We start from the raw sequence: 16,901 nt of genomic DNA, 5'->3' as shown, positions 1-16,901 counted from the left end.
GAAATTCATACAAATGGAACCCACTATCATCCATCTAAGCTATGTTTATTTCAAAGTATCATGGAATGTTAGAGATGAGAGGTATCTCAAACTCAGTGATCTTTTACTCTAACTCATGTTACAGATGCAGAAACTGAGACCAAAAGAGGTTAAGAAGTCAACTGTCAATGAAAATACAGCCTATTACTGGATGATGTATAGACATTAAAAATATATATATTTTAACACAATACTTTAATTAAATATTAACAATTTAAATAATAATAATAAAGCAAGGATAGTTGGTAGCTTATGCTTTGTTGACTGAAGGAAGGAGTGTCCAGGGGAGGGGAAGATTTTGATCAAAGGATACAAAGTTTCAGTTAGATAAGAGAAATAGGTTTTTGAGATCTACTGCATGGTATAGTGACCACAGTTAATACTAACGTATTGTACATTCAAAATTGCTAAAAGAATAGGGTTTTTGCTTTTTGTTGTTGTTGTTGTTGTTTCTTTGAGATGGAGTCTTGCTCTGTCACCCAGGCTGGAGTGCACTGGCACAACCTCGGCTCACTGCAACCTCTGCCTCCCGGGTTCAAGCTATTCTTCTGCTTCAGCCTCCTGTGTAGCTGGGATTACAGGCGTGTGACACCTTGCCTAGCTAATTTTTGTATTTTTATTAGAGATGGGGTTTCACCATGTTGGCCAGGTTGGTCTCAAACTCCTGACCTCAGGTGATCCACCCCCATCAGCCTCACAAAGTGCTGGGATCACCAGCATGAGCCACTGTGCCTGGCCTAAAAAAGTAGATTATAAATGTTCTCAGCATTCTAAAAAATGTGTGGTGATAGACATGTTAATTAGCTTGATATAATCATTCTATTATGTGTATGTGTATATCGAAACATCACATTGTACCCCATAAACACACACTGTTGTCAATTAAAATTTTTTAAAAATACAACAAAAATTACACAACTGAAATATTTTTAAAATGATAAGTAAACTAGGAGAACACTGTCTTTCCTTATACATATGTAACAAACCTGCACGTTGTGCACATGTACCCTAAAACTTAAAGTATAATTTTAAAAAAAAGTCCCCCCCTTTAAGGGACCTCCCTAGTTAGCCTCACCCAGTAGCTAGAACTACAGGTGTGCACCACCACATCCAGCTAACTTTTGTATTTTTTGTAGAAACAGGGTTTCACTATGCTGCCCAGGCTGGTTAGTCCTCTTTTTAAGGCTTTCCGAGTGATTCAGATAGGTCCACCAATTAGATTATCTAGAATAATCTTCTTTATTTATAGTCAAATGATTAAGAGTTTTAATTTTATCTTTAAAATACCTTCATAACAAAACTTAAATTACTGTTTGATAGAATAATTGGGGATGGTAGCCTAGCCAAGTGGACACATTAATAAAACCAACACAAGGGGGGCAAACTCAGTTTTTGTTGGGAAATGTCCTCATGTCACTTATAATTAAAAGGTGTTTTGTTTGGCATAGAATTTTAGGTATTTCTTTCTCAACACATTGAAGATGTCATGCCAGCATCTTCTAGATTCCATTGTTACTGATGTGAAGTAAGCAGTCAATATGTTGCTCCTTTGAAGGTAATCTTTCTTCTCCTATTTAAAGAAAAAGATGTCCCTTTTTCTTTAATGTTTTATAGCTGAATATACACTGTGTGTGGGCATAGATTCTTTTTTCTTTATATTACATTCTTTCTTCTTCCTTTCTATAGAGGAGTCCACAATCCTTTCAGTTTATTTTTTCTTTGCTTTTTTTTTCTTGAGGATCAAAATCACAATATTGGTGCTTATTTGACAGACTTTAAAATTTATTTTAAATAGCTTACAAAGAATAGTGGTTATATTTATAGAACACTTTATGTAACACTCAAGATTTGCCTTTCTTTATGATTTTATCACATAAATGTTTACCTAAATAATATATTATTTAGCTTTTCTTGGTTTTGAACATTACATAAAATGTCTCATCATGTATCTTCTTCAGCAACTTGTTCCTTTCGATTCACTCATTTTCAGTTTGGCTGTAGTTAATTCATTTCCCTGATGTTTAGTGTTCTGTTGTATGGATATAACAATCTATTGATTTTAACACTGATGGATATCTAAGATTACATCCAGACTTTGCTTTTATGAGCAATTTTGGTAAATGACTTTTGGTGCACGTTTCAGAATGCAATTTCTGGGTCATAGGAAATTCATATTCTAAAAATAAAAGGGTAGTACCAAAGTGTTAACTTGTGCAGATTTACACTCCAATAAAGAGTTAAATCTTTGTCCCTTGCTCTATGTTTTTGCCCAAATTGGGGATTTTCAGGTTTTTAAAACTTGGCCAGTCTGGTGACTGTGAAGTACTATTTCATTGTTTTTTATTTGACATTCTCTGATTACAAATGAGGCTGTGTAACTTGCTGATCATTATTAGTGATGTAAGTTTCTTCATCTGCATGTGCCTATTCAAATCTTTTGAACAATTAAATTATATTGGATGATATGTTTTTACTGGCATGTGGTAGTTTGTTTATTATACTGTAGATTCTAAATCCTTGAACAATTTGTATGTATTGCAAATATACTGTTTTTTGATGACTAAATGTTCTGAATTTCAATCAAGTCAAATTTATTCCATCATGTCTTAAGAAACATCTATCTCCAAAGAAAAATGTCAGTTTGGTATGTTTGTTTCTAAATCTTTATACTTTTTTTTTTTTGCTAAACTGTATGTGCTAGGAGTTCCAATAAGAATAGCTGACATCATGGCATGTGCCAGTAATCCCAGCTACTCAGGAGGCTGAGGCAGGAGAATTGCTTGAACCTAGGAGGCAGAGGTTGTAGTGAGCCGAGATCACGCTACTGCACTCCAGCCTGGGCAACAGAGCGAGACCCTGTCTCAAAAAAAAAAAAAAAAAAAAAAAAAAAAAAAAACAGCTGACACCTTTCTCAGAGGGAAATTTTTTAGTGTTTGAAAATTTCATATGATTTTGCAATAAGCAAAACAGGAACTTTTTGGAATTTGAATTGGAGCCATTTGATTCTTGAACATATGGAATAATTTGCCTGCCTTATACAGTCAACACTGCTTCAATTTAATCCATATATTTAACACATCTTTTGCTCTTCCTTACTTCTTGTGTCTCAGACCTTCCAACCTGGTTCTTTCATTTGAGAAAATTTTCTCCCTGAGGTACTTCCTTAAAGTACTTCCTTAAGTGTTTCTTTTTGCTGTAGGTGTATCAGTCAGGGTTCAACCAGAGAAGAAAAAACTGTTGGAGATTCTATATATATACATACACACATGAGATTTATGAGAAGGAATTGTCCTACATGATCGTAGGGCTGGCTAAGCAAGTGTGAAATTCACAGGACAGGTTGTCAGTAAGGGAAAATCATGGGCAGTCTTGAACTAATGGGCAAAGGCCCAAGCTGTCTTCCATAAGTAGAATTCTTCTCTCTCTGAAGGAAACCTTACACCTGTTTTGTTGCTGTTGTTGTTGTTTGCTTGTTTTGACACAGGGTCTCACTCTGTCGCCCAGGCTGGAGTGCAGTGGCAGGCATGCTCACAGCTCACTGCAGTCTCAACCTCCTGGGCTCAGGTGATCCACGTTAGCCTCCATAGTAGCTGGGACTATAGGTGTGCACCATCACATCCAGTTAATTTTTGTATTTTTTGTAGAAACAGGGTTTCACTATGCTGCCCAGGCTGGTTAGTCCTCTTTTTAAGGCTTTCCAAGTGATTCAGATAGGTCCACCAATTAGATGATCTAGAATAATCTTCTTTATTTATAGTCAAATGATTAGGAGTTTTAATTTTATCTTTAAAATCCTTTCATAGCAAAACCTAAATTACTGTTTGATGGAATAATTGGGGATGGTAGCCTAGCCAAGTGGACACATTAATAAAACCAACACAAGGGGGGCAAACTCAGTTTTTGTTGGGAAATGTCCTCATGTCACTCATAATTAAAAGGTGTTTTGTTTGACACAGAATTCTACATATTTTTTCTCAACACATTGAAGATATCATGCCAGTATCTTCTAGATTCCATTGTTGCTGCTGCGAAGTAAGCTGTCAATATGTTGCTCCTTTGAAGGTAATCTTTTTTCTCCTATTTAAAAAAATTTCCCTTTTCTTTAGTGTTTTATAGCTGAATATACACTGTGTGTGGGCATAGATTCTTTCTTCTTTATTCAGTTTGGATGTTAAGACTTCATAAATTTGTAAATTTATGAAGTGTATTTTCATTGGTTCTGGCACTATCCTTTCAACTACTGTCTCTGTTCCATTTTCTGTCCTCACCTATTAGAACTGACTATACGAATTTAAGGACATTCTTAGTCTACCCTCTATATCTATCAACTTCCTATATTTTCTATTTCTCTGTCTTTCCATACCATATTCTGTATAACTTCTTTTTCAAATATATCTTCAGCTTAGCAAACCTCTCTTCACTTAGATTTGATCTGAAATTACACCTATCAACTTATTTAATTTCAATTATTACATGCTTCCTTAACAGAAGTTTATTTGCAACCTTTTCAAAATTGGCTTTGTACTCTTTAAAGTTTTTCCTCTCTGAACATTTTAAAGCTTGTTTCTTCTTTCAACATGTTAAACATGGCTATTTGCATATTCTATTTCTGATAATTCCAATATTTAAAGTCTTTGCAGTCAGTTTCATCTGTTGTTTCTGCCAGCTCTCATTTATAATTTCTTTCGTTGTATTTTTAATAATTTTTCTTTCCTTTTTTTTTTTGAGACAGAGTCTCACTCTGTTGCCCAGGCTGGAGTGCAGTGGCACAATCTCAGTCACTGCAAGCTCCTCCTCCCAGGTTCATGCCATTCTTCTGCCTCAGCCTCCCAAGTAGCTGGGACTATAGGCACCTGCCACCACGCCCAGCTAATTTTTTTGGATTTTTTTTTTTTTAGTAGAGACGGGGTTTCACCGTATTAGCCAGGATGGTCTCGATCTCCTGACCTCGTGATCTGCCCGCCTCGGCCTCCCAAAGTGCTGGGATTACAGGTACCTGTTGCTAGGATCTAATAATTTTTTCTCCTGTGAGTCACTGCGCCCGGCCCTTTTAATAATTTTTAACAGTAAAATTTCCTTTTGGAATTTTAGCTGGAAGAATTATTTGATGCCTGGCTGAAGGTGATTTCCTGAAGAGTGAATATATGTTTGCCTCTTCCTGAGGTCTGGGGGCACTAACATTTAGGGTCCTTTAAATTTGCTTTGAGTTTTGTCAGCCAAAATCTGAAAATATTAATTCAGGCTGCAAATTTCTGTGCAGACTGACATGTAGTTACTTCTTAACAGCACTTTTCCCTTCCCTCTACCCAGCACTAATGCTTTGGATGTATGAGTTTCCTTACAGATCCCCAGGAAACTGACTGAGAAAGCAAACACCTTTATTCTAGTTTACTTGTACCTTAAGTCTTCTCAGAATTACAGGAATTGGGTTTCCTATTACACTTCTCATCTTGTAAAGTCAGCACTAGGTTTTGTCTCCTATACTGTCTCAACATAAGGAGTTCTTTAAATATTACTTTTAAATTGTAGTATGTAGGTTATCTATGGATCCTACCCTGCCATATTATCAGAAATAAAACTTCACTTTAACTCTTTCCTTAAAATTATATGCTGCTTTCCTGGGTCAAAGTCCTCTCAAATTTGAAGCATAAGCTGTTCTAAGAGATAATCTGAATAATTCTAGACCTATAATGGATCACAAAGTCATAGTCATAAATCTTTTGTACCTAATAAATATTTTTATACTTTTTCAGCCATATCAGTAGTATCTTTGGGATTCATCTGTGTTAGTTTTTTACCAATTGACTCTTCTTTTAGAAGTTTGTGAAACTCTGTCAACAAGAGTCTTTTCAATCCTTTCAGGGCTATCTTCACGTATCACTTTTTTAAGAATCATGAGCATATCAAGTTCTAGAAGACAATTTGTGCAAGTAAGACTATCCACATTGTCCACATAATTAGTTGTTTGATTGACCATTTTCATATTTTACATTTAACCTCCTTGACCAAACTGTATTTTTAAAAAGTCCTACACAGATATGTATTTTGTTAATGTAATTTCTCTAAGAATGAGGCAGACATTAAGATTTGCTGAGCATCAACAAGGCACCATGCACTGTGCTGAGAGTGTACATGTGTTACTTCACATAAACCTTATTATAATCCTGTGAGGTAGGTGGTAATATTTCTATTTTAAAGAAAAAGAAATATGTACTCATGTAAAACAGATATTCTGCGATACAGTCAAGATGTAACCCAACTATACATGACTCCTAAAAAGTAAATGCTTCTGTAACTATGCAAAAAAATTACTGTTTTATTAACTTTATTAAGTGGTAAGGAACTAGTTACAGAAGCTCATGATCAAAGGGAAGTAAGTTAGATATTCTACCTACCCATTCAATCCCTAACCCCCATATAATTTAATCTTCACAACTCAGTTTTGATAATGGAAGACAGTGCCTCTTCTTGATAGAGAAAAATACAAAAAGGTGCTGATATTTTACTCAACAAGCATGCACTGCATGACTAGCTTAGGACTGTACTGTGCTATACTTCAGCATTTATAAAGCACTATCACTTGATCTTCCTTTCAACCCTGGGAAGTAATTGAGTCTATGCTTGGAGACCTCTAGGGACAAAAAGCTCCAAAAGCAGCCACTCTTTTTTGGAAATTCACAAGACATCTCTGATCCTGAAATCCATGCTCCTTAAGTTTGTGTATAGGATAACCTTAACCCTTTCCTTAATGTAAAACTTCACTTATTGGAAGTCAGGTATCTCCCCTGCCCCAGAGTATTTTGTAATCCCAGCTTATTTTTTAAAATTTCCTCAGAAGTAGTAGCATTAATTGTTGCCATGCTGACTTCTTTACTGACCTAATTTGAAGGTTATTTTGAGTGATATAGTATCTTCCCTTCTAACAGTTCAAAAAAAATTATTAGACTGTCAGCTTCTAAGGGCATTACTGAGTTTTTATTCATATTTGTATCCTGGCCCTGAGCACAGTTTATGACACACAGTAGGTCTTCATTAAATGTTTAATTCACATAGTAAACTTTACACTTAATAGTTTAAAGTAAACTTTAAACTTTACACGGAATAAGAAAAACAAGTGTTAAGAACTTAATTCAAATTTTGTATACAGAAACTAAGACAACCCAATTTATGAGACTTGCTATGATTACACAATGGAATGACAGAAGCAGTGCATCCAAAATTTCTGAAATCTGATGTCTAGTTACTGCTTTTTTGAAATAGCAATTACATTTTCTGAACCAAAAATCAGGACAAACAGCATAACTATGAGTCTTATTATTAATTCTGAATGTATGAGTATTAAAAAGTCTTACAAAGCTTAAAAAGTTAAATATTCATTTTATGAACTATTTTATAAACTATATTACAATGGAATAATCCTATAAAAATACAGTTTGTTAGTTTACCATATCAATCCACCATACCAAAATAACTTCTTCTAAGATGCCTTATATAAGTAAAACTAGTCATGTTGCTGCTTCTTCTGTGAATGTACATTCTTCCTCAATGAGACTTTAAGCTCAGCGACATTTGGTGAGAAATTTTTTAATAGCAAAGTTATTACATAATATTTCTAGAATGCTATGTCATAACCAGCTATGAGTTACAAAAGAAACAAAAATTTCCTGACATTCGAGAAAAGATGCTACTCAGGGTGTGTACATAGTTTTACAGTAATACAAATGTGTAAAACTGACAATGTTCTCTTACAAAAGAAAAATGTGGAGGTCCACTCTTACCTGCTTAAAAAGCTGGAGGTTAATGGCAGTTTCCAGGAACTGTTTCATCATGCTTGAGCGGTGCTTTACAAAACTCTCCTCACAGAAAGTGACGGGCTCACCCTAGATAGAAATAAAGATTTTAAGGGCATCAGTAAAAGGTTAGTCAGAGAGAACTAGTCTCTTTAAATAGGTATATGGAGAGTGATAGAGGAAGTGTAAGGTGCAGAAGCAACAGACTGTTCCTTACACAGAATAGTTGAGGCTAGTAGAAATATTCCTCTACTAAGCCTGTACTACAGCTTTCTAATCCAGGATCCCATGTACTCTTAAAAATGCTCAATTTTACTCCCTCAAGTAAAAGTAAATCCCCTAAAAATAAAGATTTGACATCATCAGATTGAATTATGAGTATTAAACAGAGCACATATACCTGAAAATATCACATCATTTTATTGCATCCTGATTAGAAAACACTGTTACTATAAAAACTGCTGAATGATTTTTGACATTTGCACTTAGTTGTTATGATCATTAATTTGTTTTTTAATTAATGAAAAGATTTTACAATCACCTTCTCTCCATGACTGCAAAACAACTCAGGCTGGATACTTTCCAGGATAAGTCCTACTTGGCATCTGCTTTCATTAATCTTTTGCGTTAAGTAATCATATTTTTGCAAGTGTCTTGTGGTAGCTCTACCAAATGCTCCTCCAAACCACCAAGGACTTAAATCTCAAGTCCTACTGATTCCATTTTTTTCTATTTATTCCTTTGCATGAATGCAGAAAATCATCACCCACTGCTAATTCCTACCACCTGCTATTTCCCTCATCAGCCTGAACAGCCCTCTAGCCCATTCAACACAAAGATAAGTGACTAAACTTTACGACAAAAATGAAAACAGAGATGAATAAAAATGATTCATTCATTACAATGCACCTTGTAGCAATATTTATGTCATAGGAAAAAGGAAAAAGTGTGCCTGTTTACCTTCTAATAGAACTTCGAAAAAAAAATTATAATTTAATTACAATGATAATTTAATCTTAAGGAAGACTCAACATTATTACAGATATCTTTAAGTACAATTCTGAAAATAGGTTCCTGTATAAATAAAATAACGAGAGTAACTATGTAATTAAACTATTACCACTTTCCGATAAAGTTAATACACTATAGAACTGTACTGTCACATTCAGTAGACACTAGTCACATGTAGCTATGTAAATGTAAATTTATGAAGATTAATTAAAACTTCAGTTCCTCAGTCATACTAGCCACATTTGAGCTGCTCAATGGTCACATGTGGTTAGTGGCTACTATATTGAACAGCACAGACATAGAACATTTCCTTTAGCATAAAAAGTTTTCCTGGATAGCACTGCTATAGAAACAAGAAAACAAAATTCAAACAAATTATTAAAGAAGACAATTCGATAAACTCTTAAGTGGTGTCACCTACTATCAGCCACCAGCCAATGATTCATCATAAAAATGTCATTATACATTTTTATACAGATGATTGCCAATTTTTTTCAAGGGGGAGGGGTTGGGGAGGGTGTCATTCTGCCATGCAGGCAGGATTATAGTGGTTCATTCATGGCTCACTGCAGCCTTTACCTCCTGGGCTCAAGCGATCCTCCCACCTCAGCCTCCCAAGTAGCTGGGACTACAGGCACATGCCACCATGTCCGGCTAACATTTTGTATTTTCTGTAGAGAAAGGGTTTTGCTATGTTGCCCAGGTTGGTCTCAAACTCCTGGGCTCAAGAGATCTCTCCACCTCGGCCACCCAAAAAGCTGGAATTCTAGGCATAAGCCACCAACCCAGCCTATTATTGCCAATGGTAAAGAGTTACAAATGATCTTTAAATTACATATTTTTTAAACTGGACTAATTTACATAAATATATTTTGGATGATCACAAATGTACTATATTTTCCACTATCACAGAATTTATAATCTATCGGAGGAAGAAAATCTATAACAGGCAAGCCTGTTAAAAATAAAGGTCTATTGTTTTCTAATCTCTAGTACTAGCATCATCCCTAGTTACACTGGGAGCCCAATAAATGTTTTATGATTGAATTTTAAAAATAAAATAAAAATAGCAAATGAACTAAGCCTTATTCCATATGACATATCATCTTCACAAAAATAAATACAATTTTAAAAATAAATATAAGTAATTGCCCCTAATGGCAGTCCTGGCATCACTGGTATTACAAAGTAATCAGGACTAATAGTAACTTTAGTTTTTATGTGATAGATTTTTCCTTAAACACGTAAAGATGTATTTCAAGACAAGAAGAAATAGATGAGACTAAAGTCTATGCTTTCTTAAGAGTTGGGCATAGTTTAATTATTAGCCTATGTGAATTAAGCTGGAAGAATTCTGTCCTCATTAACCTCTGAGTACTTTCAATCTCTCCAGAGAACAAGTAAAGATAAAGCTCAGATTTGCTGTCCATCCACTTGTGATGACACAAATCATGGAAAAACTTTGAACTAAACCTTCAATTTGATTAACGGTTTATGTACTAAGAATCTCTGATAATAACAAAAGACAAAGCACTGACACATTAGAATTTTCTCTCAAGGAAAAAAATAAGTCTTTATTAATAATGCTTTAAAGTTGTATATATTAATATACAGGAACCGCAATTACTGCCATCATTGGAAGCCTCAATTATTGTCATCCTTAAGGCATATGCTATGAAACATATTAATAAATGACTCCTCAGTATGAGTTCTTTAAAATCAAAGTTGAATTGAATGACATGAGAAGAATTCTGCCTATGATTTTAATCCAGGTTATGAGTATTTGAAGTTCATGTGGTTAACTACATTGTTAAACATTTCGTGGCAAAATCAATAGGACTAGTTTGTCAACTGATATGCAGTGATGTTTTTCAAAGTGTGATCCAAGGTCAGACTTTTCCACAGGATCTTTAACAACAAAAGTATTTTCATAATAATGTAAGTCATTATTGGCACTCTTCACTCTCATTTTCTCCTGAGATCCAACAGTGTTTCCCAAAAGCTACATGGTTGGCAATACTGCGATAGACTGAATATGGAATCAAATATCAGAATCCAGCTGACTTCTATTAAGTCAGATATTAAAAAGATCTGAAAATAATGTAAAACGATATTGTTCAGACTAAATTTGTTTAGGAATTTAGCAATTTTTCATAAAAACGTTTTATATTCATATTTAATTAGTTTATATTGCTTTTTAAATAAATGTATGTTTTTTGTTTTAATTTCTAATATGGTAAATATTTATATATATACCTCACATAAATGAAGGTTCTTTGATAATTTTTAAGAGTATAAAGACATCCAGAGACCAAAATGTTTGAGAACTACTGATATACAGTAACAAGTAGGGGTCAAAGGTGACTTCCAGATTTCTAGATTAAGGGTCATAAAATGACATTATTTATTAGAGACTGAAAATATAGAAAGAAAACCACATTTAAGGGGAAGTTGATAAAATCAATTTTGGCAAATGTTTTCGGTAGTATTCCTACTGGAGCCTGAGACAGGGGCTCTTGTTCAATTGATTTTCGCAGATCACTCTCAGGAAAAAGGTATTAAAGAAAACAAGACAGGGCAGAGGAAAAAGTCAAGCAAGAATGTGGTCTCAACTGGAGATGAGCTTCAGCCGAATCCCATGGGAAAGCACTGACTGTACCACAGAGTTGATCCCACTTTGAGGCAGAGAGGCCAGCTTCTTATATCCTGTATAAGAAGTGGTCTTTTTCAATGGTGAGAGGTGCAAAGATGAGGGTTGAACATAGTTTTCCCGGTGAGGCACTCCCATTTAGCTAAGTGCAATTTTTCACAAAACGGCAACAAGTACAGGGGATCCAGGCAGGGCACCAACAATATCTACTACAGATGTTTGTGAAATACATGAAGATATGTAGCACAAAGCTAGAAACTCGTGTTAGGAAAATTTGTTATTTAATACACACTTAAGAATTATCTGTACAGACTTGAATATTAAAGTTGAGTTGATCAATCTACTCACAGAAAACACTTATACAATTGAGAAATACCCATCTATAACCTATTTTTATAAATGTTGTACTATTCATTCACAGAAAAGTAAGTAAATATACGATTCTGTAGAGACATAAAGTAACCACGTAGAAACATAAAACAATGGAAAAGAAAATCTCTTCATGAGACAATTCTGACGTGAGAGAAAAACAAGTGAATATTTTGCTCCATAAAACAGTGATGGGGCGAAAAGAAAGGAATCAAAAGCAGTCATTTCAATGGAAAGCCCAGCAAAGGAACATAAACAGCTATCAGGAAAACATAGTCTGCAGTAGAATTGGAATAAAGTTTATATTACAGAGAAGAGAAACAGATTTCCTTAGAGACTTATTTTCTGCCATATATTCAAGGTTATTTTCATGTATCTTATCTGTGAACTCTGGAGGTCTGGGACTAAATTCTTGTTCATCTTTGCATTCCCTATGGCAGTGGTCCCCAAACTTTTTGGCACCAGACATGGGTTTTGTGGAAGACAATTTTTTCACGGACCAGAGGAGGGGGGAATGGTTGTGGGATAATTCAAGCACATTACATTTATTGTGTACTTTATTTATATTATTATTACATTGTAATACATAATGAAATAATTCTACAACTCACTATAATGTAGAATCAATCAGTGGGAGCCCTGAGCTTGTTTTCTTGCAACTAGATGGTCTTATCTGGGGGTAATGGGAGACAGTGACAGATCGTCAGGCATTAGATTCTCATAAGGAGCATGCAATCTAGATCCCTCGCATATGCAGTTCATAATAGGGGTTTTGCTCCTGTGAGACAGGAGGTGGAGTTCAAGCAGTAATGTGAGCCATGGGGAGCGGTTGTAAATACAAATGAAGCTTCATTGCCTCACCTGCCGCTCACCTCCTGCCATCTGGCCTGGTTCCTAACAGGAGCTGGGGATCCCTGCCCTGCAGCACCCAAGCCAGTACCCTGCATTTTGAGTGTTAAATAAATATCTGCTAGTTACTACATGAATTATTTATATAGAATAATTAAGCCACAAGTAAGTTATGGATGAAATACAGCTGTTTTTCTACCCTAGTATTCTGTTCAACTTCAGAGTGATAATCATTATTGACATACTGTTTGTGTTTGTTTTAAGATGAGTATCTTTAAAGTTCTATATATTGTACCCGGAGTAGAAAACTTTGTAAGAACAAGAAAATACTTAAAACATAGATTAGATCTTTACTATCAGGATGTGTATGACTTAGCAGGAGTTCACTGTGAAAGAAAATTAGGGCATCAGAAAGAATGATAATGTAAAAAATGTGAAATATAATCCAAAACATCAACATTATACTTATTCAGTTCCTTAATGCACCTGGACTCAATGTAATGTCACCATTACAAAAGGAGTATAAACAAACTAAGCAAAAATGTCTGCATATTGATGGCTATTTTAAATTTAAAATATCTGAAAGACTCTGCTGTCAGATATCTCACGGGAATGTTCAAATATTTGCAGATTCTCACAGGAAATAATAATAAATGATTTTCAGGTTATATAGCATTTTTCTTCTACATGTCCCAATGCTATTATTATGTAAGGTACAGCAACTCTACTTTCAGAGTATATTAACCATAGAAACAGTAATTTTCTTCCATTGTTGGCACTTTAGCTAGAAGTCAATGAAAAAGAACCTCATAGTCAAACTATAAAGTTTAATCATCAGCATCAAAATATTCTATTTGTACATATTATTTTATTACTTTATCCTCAAGTTGCTGGATCTGTCTTGAAAAAAGAAAAACTACAGCTACCTACTAATGTTCTATTTACCTATGATTCAGCAACTTAAGATAGAAAAAGGAACTAATTTTTCTAAATTAGACATTGCTGTTTCTAGCTTTTTGTGTGAATTTAAATACTTAGAAAAAATTAATAGACTGTGCATTAACTTTGTTCATACTATTAAAAAATACATTTTTCTTCCCCACAACTTAAGGCAATAAGAAAAACACTCTCCATTCTCTTAAAACATATCAGTGATATATAAATGGCACACTTACTACCCAAGTCCCTAGTTCTATCTGTTCCAAAGTACTTGAGGAGAAACTGTATATTATTACTGAAGCAATTAAGCAAAATTCTCTCCCTACTAATTAGAAATGAGCAGAAAGAAAGTGCCATAAAACAACTTTTATCCATTAGAAAGCCAGATGCACACCAAATATTTCTTTGGTGGTAACCATCTCTCAAGTCAACAGGTCTATCTGTGCTCAAGCAAGAGTAATGACATGAAAGGATGCGTAAAATGTTTTAGTAACCATAAAACTGTGAGGAGTAGTACTTTTCAACTTGGATTTTTAAAACTCTAACAAGTTGACAATTACAAATTTCTTAAATGGAAATGTTAAGACAAAGATTTAGTGAATGGCCTTTTAAATTATGGATGCCAACCCTGTGTTTAAATTGCTTGAGCTTAATCACTAAATACAACAACATTACTTACTGATAATGTTTTAAAGAAAATAATCAAAAAACGTTTGAAAGATAACTCCTCCAACTTGTCAAACGGAGGCCCGGATTACTAACCAATCTTTATTTTTAAAGTAACTTATTTTTTATCCATTAGCAAGGTTCAAGGCAGCCCAGGAAAGCTTGAGTGATGGAAACACATGACAGCACCTTAAGCATTAAAGGGAATAAACTTGAGTGTTACTTCTGTGCTCTCAGACAGGATAATCAAGTATGCCTTTGAATATACTAAACAATATTTTAACTCAAACAAACATTTCTTCAGCATTAGCTGTTATTCAAAAATTTGACTTATTTTTTATACCTTGTGACACAAGTGATACACAGAGGTATAACTAAAGACCATTTCTTAGTTATTTAATACAATCACTTAAAAGTATTGTCACGTTTAAGGCAGTGTTTTCCTTTCTGGAAAGATGCTTTGTTTGTGGTTATGCTAAAGGGATTTTCCTTACTAAATCTACTGATTTTAATATTTTATTTTTAATAATGATGACATAAACAGCATTTACTACATGCCAAAAGAAGTATCATTACTTTTTTTTTAACAAATGCAAACACCAAAGCACTAATAGGTTAATTTGCCCCAAGTCATACAACTAGTTGGTCACAGAATGAGGATGAATCCAGGCAGTATGGTTAGAGTCTTGTGCTCTTACCACTTTTCTTCCATTCATTTAGTACATTAATTTTATCTCACATTTTTCAATTCTTAAAAAGTAGCTAACTTGCTGTTGGCTAAAATCCAAAAAAGAGTAAAATATTCATTACTTTATTTAAATTTCCAACAACTTTAAGGAGTTTTATATTTTTCTCTGTAATTAAGGGTAGGTACAATTTATTTGCCAATCATGCCAAGATAAGTAACATTTAGGGAGTATGGATTATGCACTGTAAGTAACAATTTAGGGTTGCCAGCTTAGACGTTTTAAGTACTTAACTTATAAAATAAGTTACTCTTTAGCAGTATTTAGCATATGTATTTAGTATCTGTATAGGGATATGCAAATCATCCTGGTGGGTATTTTTCTCATAATCCACATCCACTGGTTCCCCAGTACTTCTGTCTTCCTAAGGTCTTTGAGATTTGAGCCTTCAGGATATTCACGAAGGTCTTTTCTTCCTCTTCTTCAGTAAGACCATAATAGCCACACCTGTCTCCCCACCTCTGGTCTTGCTCAAGTTTGATCTAACATGAACATCATAAAAGTGATCTTTCTAATACACAACACTAAGCACTGCATTCCCATGATAAATAATTGTAAACACTGTGCATTAATTGTAAGATAAAGCTGAAACTCTCCTGATTGAAAGGTCATTTATGACTGGTTCTGCTGCCTCTATAGGAGTGAATCCTAACCCTTTTTGGTTTTATTCTTTTTTGAGAACATGGTGAAAGACATGAAAAACGCATACATTCAATAGTTATCTCTCAGGTTTCTTGCTTCCCATATATTTCGAAATATAATTTTCTTTTATAATTTTCAGATTCATTTTGTTTACTACTGCTAGAGAAGAAATGACTATATCACCCTTTATCACTATAAGCTCCTGCGGGGACGGGGAAGGAGGGGGGTGGGCACATGCTGAACATTATTTTTTGGTCCAGAAGCTTCAGAGAGGGCCTATTATAGCTGCATTCAACATATATCTGATAAACATAAATTATATCTATAATGCATCCTAATAAACAGAAGAAGTATATTCCTATACAATGAAGCATCTTGTCATTGACTTTTACTTTAGATGATTTTCTACAGAAAGAGAAAAATAGACAAATCAAAACTCCCTTTCAGTACAATATATTCAGTCCTGCTGTGTAGAGTATTAAGACAAAGAAGGGAAGAGAAGAATTAGAAGACTGAAGGGAAGAGGATGAAGCTGTTTGAGTAGTAGTAGTTATTCCAGGTAAACAAAACCATAAATGGAAATAGACAGCATAAATATCAAATAATTTCTCCAATTTATATACCCATTATGAGATGCCTATACCGCCTGTTTCCATTAAGAAAATTCCTAAGACTTTGTATTCAGTTTGGTCTTTCCATTAGTGAATACTGAATGCCTTCCGTGTATCTTCATTTAGAAGTAATGCATGTTCAGGAAACATATCTTAAGAAGTGTATCACGGCCGGGCGCGGTAGCTCACGCCTGTAATCCCAGCACTTTGGAGGCCGAGGTGGGCGGATCACGAGGTCAGGAGATCAAGACCATCCTGGCTAACATGGCAAAACCCCGTCTCTACTAAAAATACAAAAATTAGCTGGGCGTGGTGGCCGGCGCCTGTAGTCCCAGCTACTCGGGACGCTGAGGCAGGAGAATGGCGTGAACCTGGGAGACAGAGCTTGCAGCGAGCTGAGATCGCGCCACTGCACTCCAGGCTGGGAGACAGAGTGAGATTCCATCTCAAAAAAAAAAAAAAAAAAAAGCATCATATGATAACAGAGGCAAGGTAGAACAGAAATATGCCACACTACAGGAAAAGAGGGACCGTGAAAAAAACGGATTCAAATCTAAGCCCCACTCTTCACTAGCTAGAGAAACAGTGA

The 16,901-nt window shown here is 34.8% G+C and overlaps 1 protein-coding gene across 1 annotated transcript in view; it reads right to left on the bottom strand.

The window, feature by feature from the left end:
- DENND1B (DENN domain containing 1B) overlaps positions 1–16,901 on the bottom strand; it is a 266,884-nt gene that overhangs the window by 65,787 nt on the left and 184,196 nt on the right. Inside the window, exon 14 of the mRNA XM_030818697.1 lies at positions 7,818–7,919. Coding sequence (XP_030674557.1) covers positions 7,818–7,919 — 102 coding nt within the window. The remainder of the gene's footprint in view (positions 1–7,817; positions 7,920–16,901) is intronic.

This window comes from Nomascus leucogenys, chromosome 9, assembly GCF_006542625.1.
Source record: "Nomascus leucogenys isolate Asia chromosome 9, Asia_NLE_v1, whole genome shotgun sequence".
Classification (NCBI taxonomy): domain Eukaryota; kingdom Metazoa; phylum Chordata; class Mammalia; order Primates; family Hylobatidae; genus Nomascus; species Nomascus leucogenys.
Note: the sequence above shows the minus strand (reverse complement) of the source record. Positions and strands in the feature narration are given on the sequence as shown.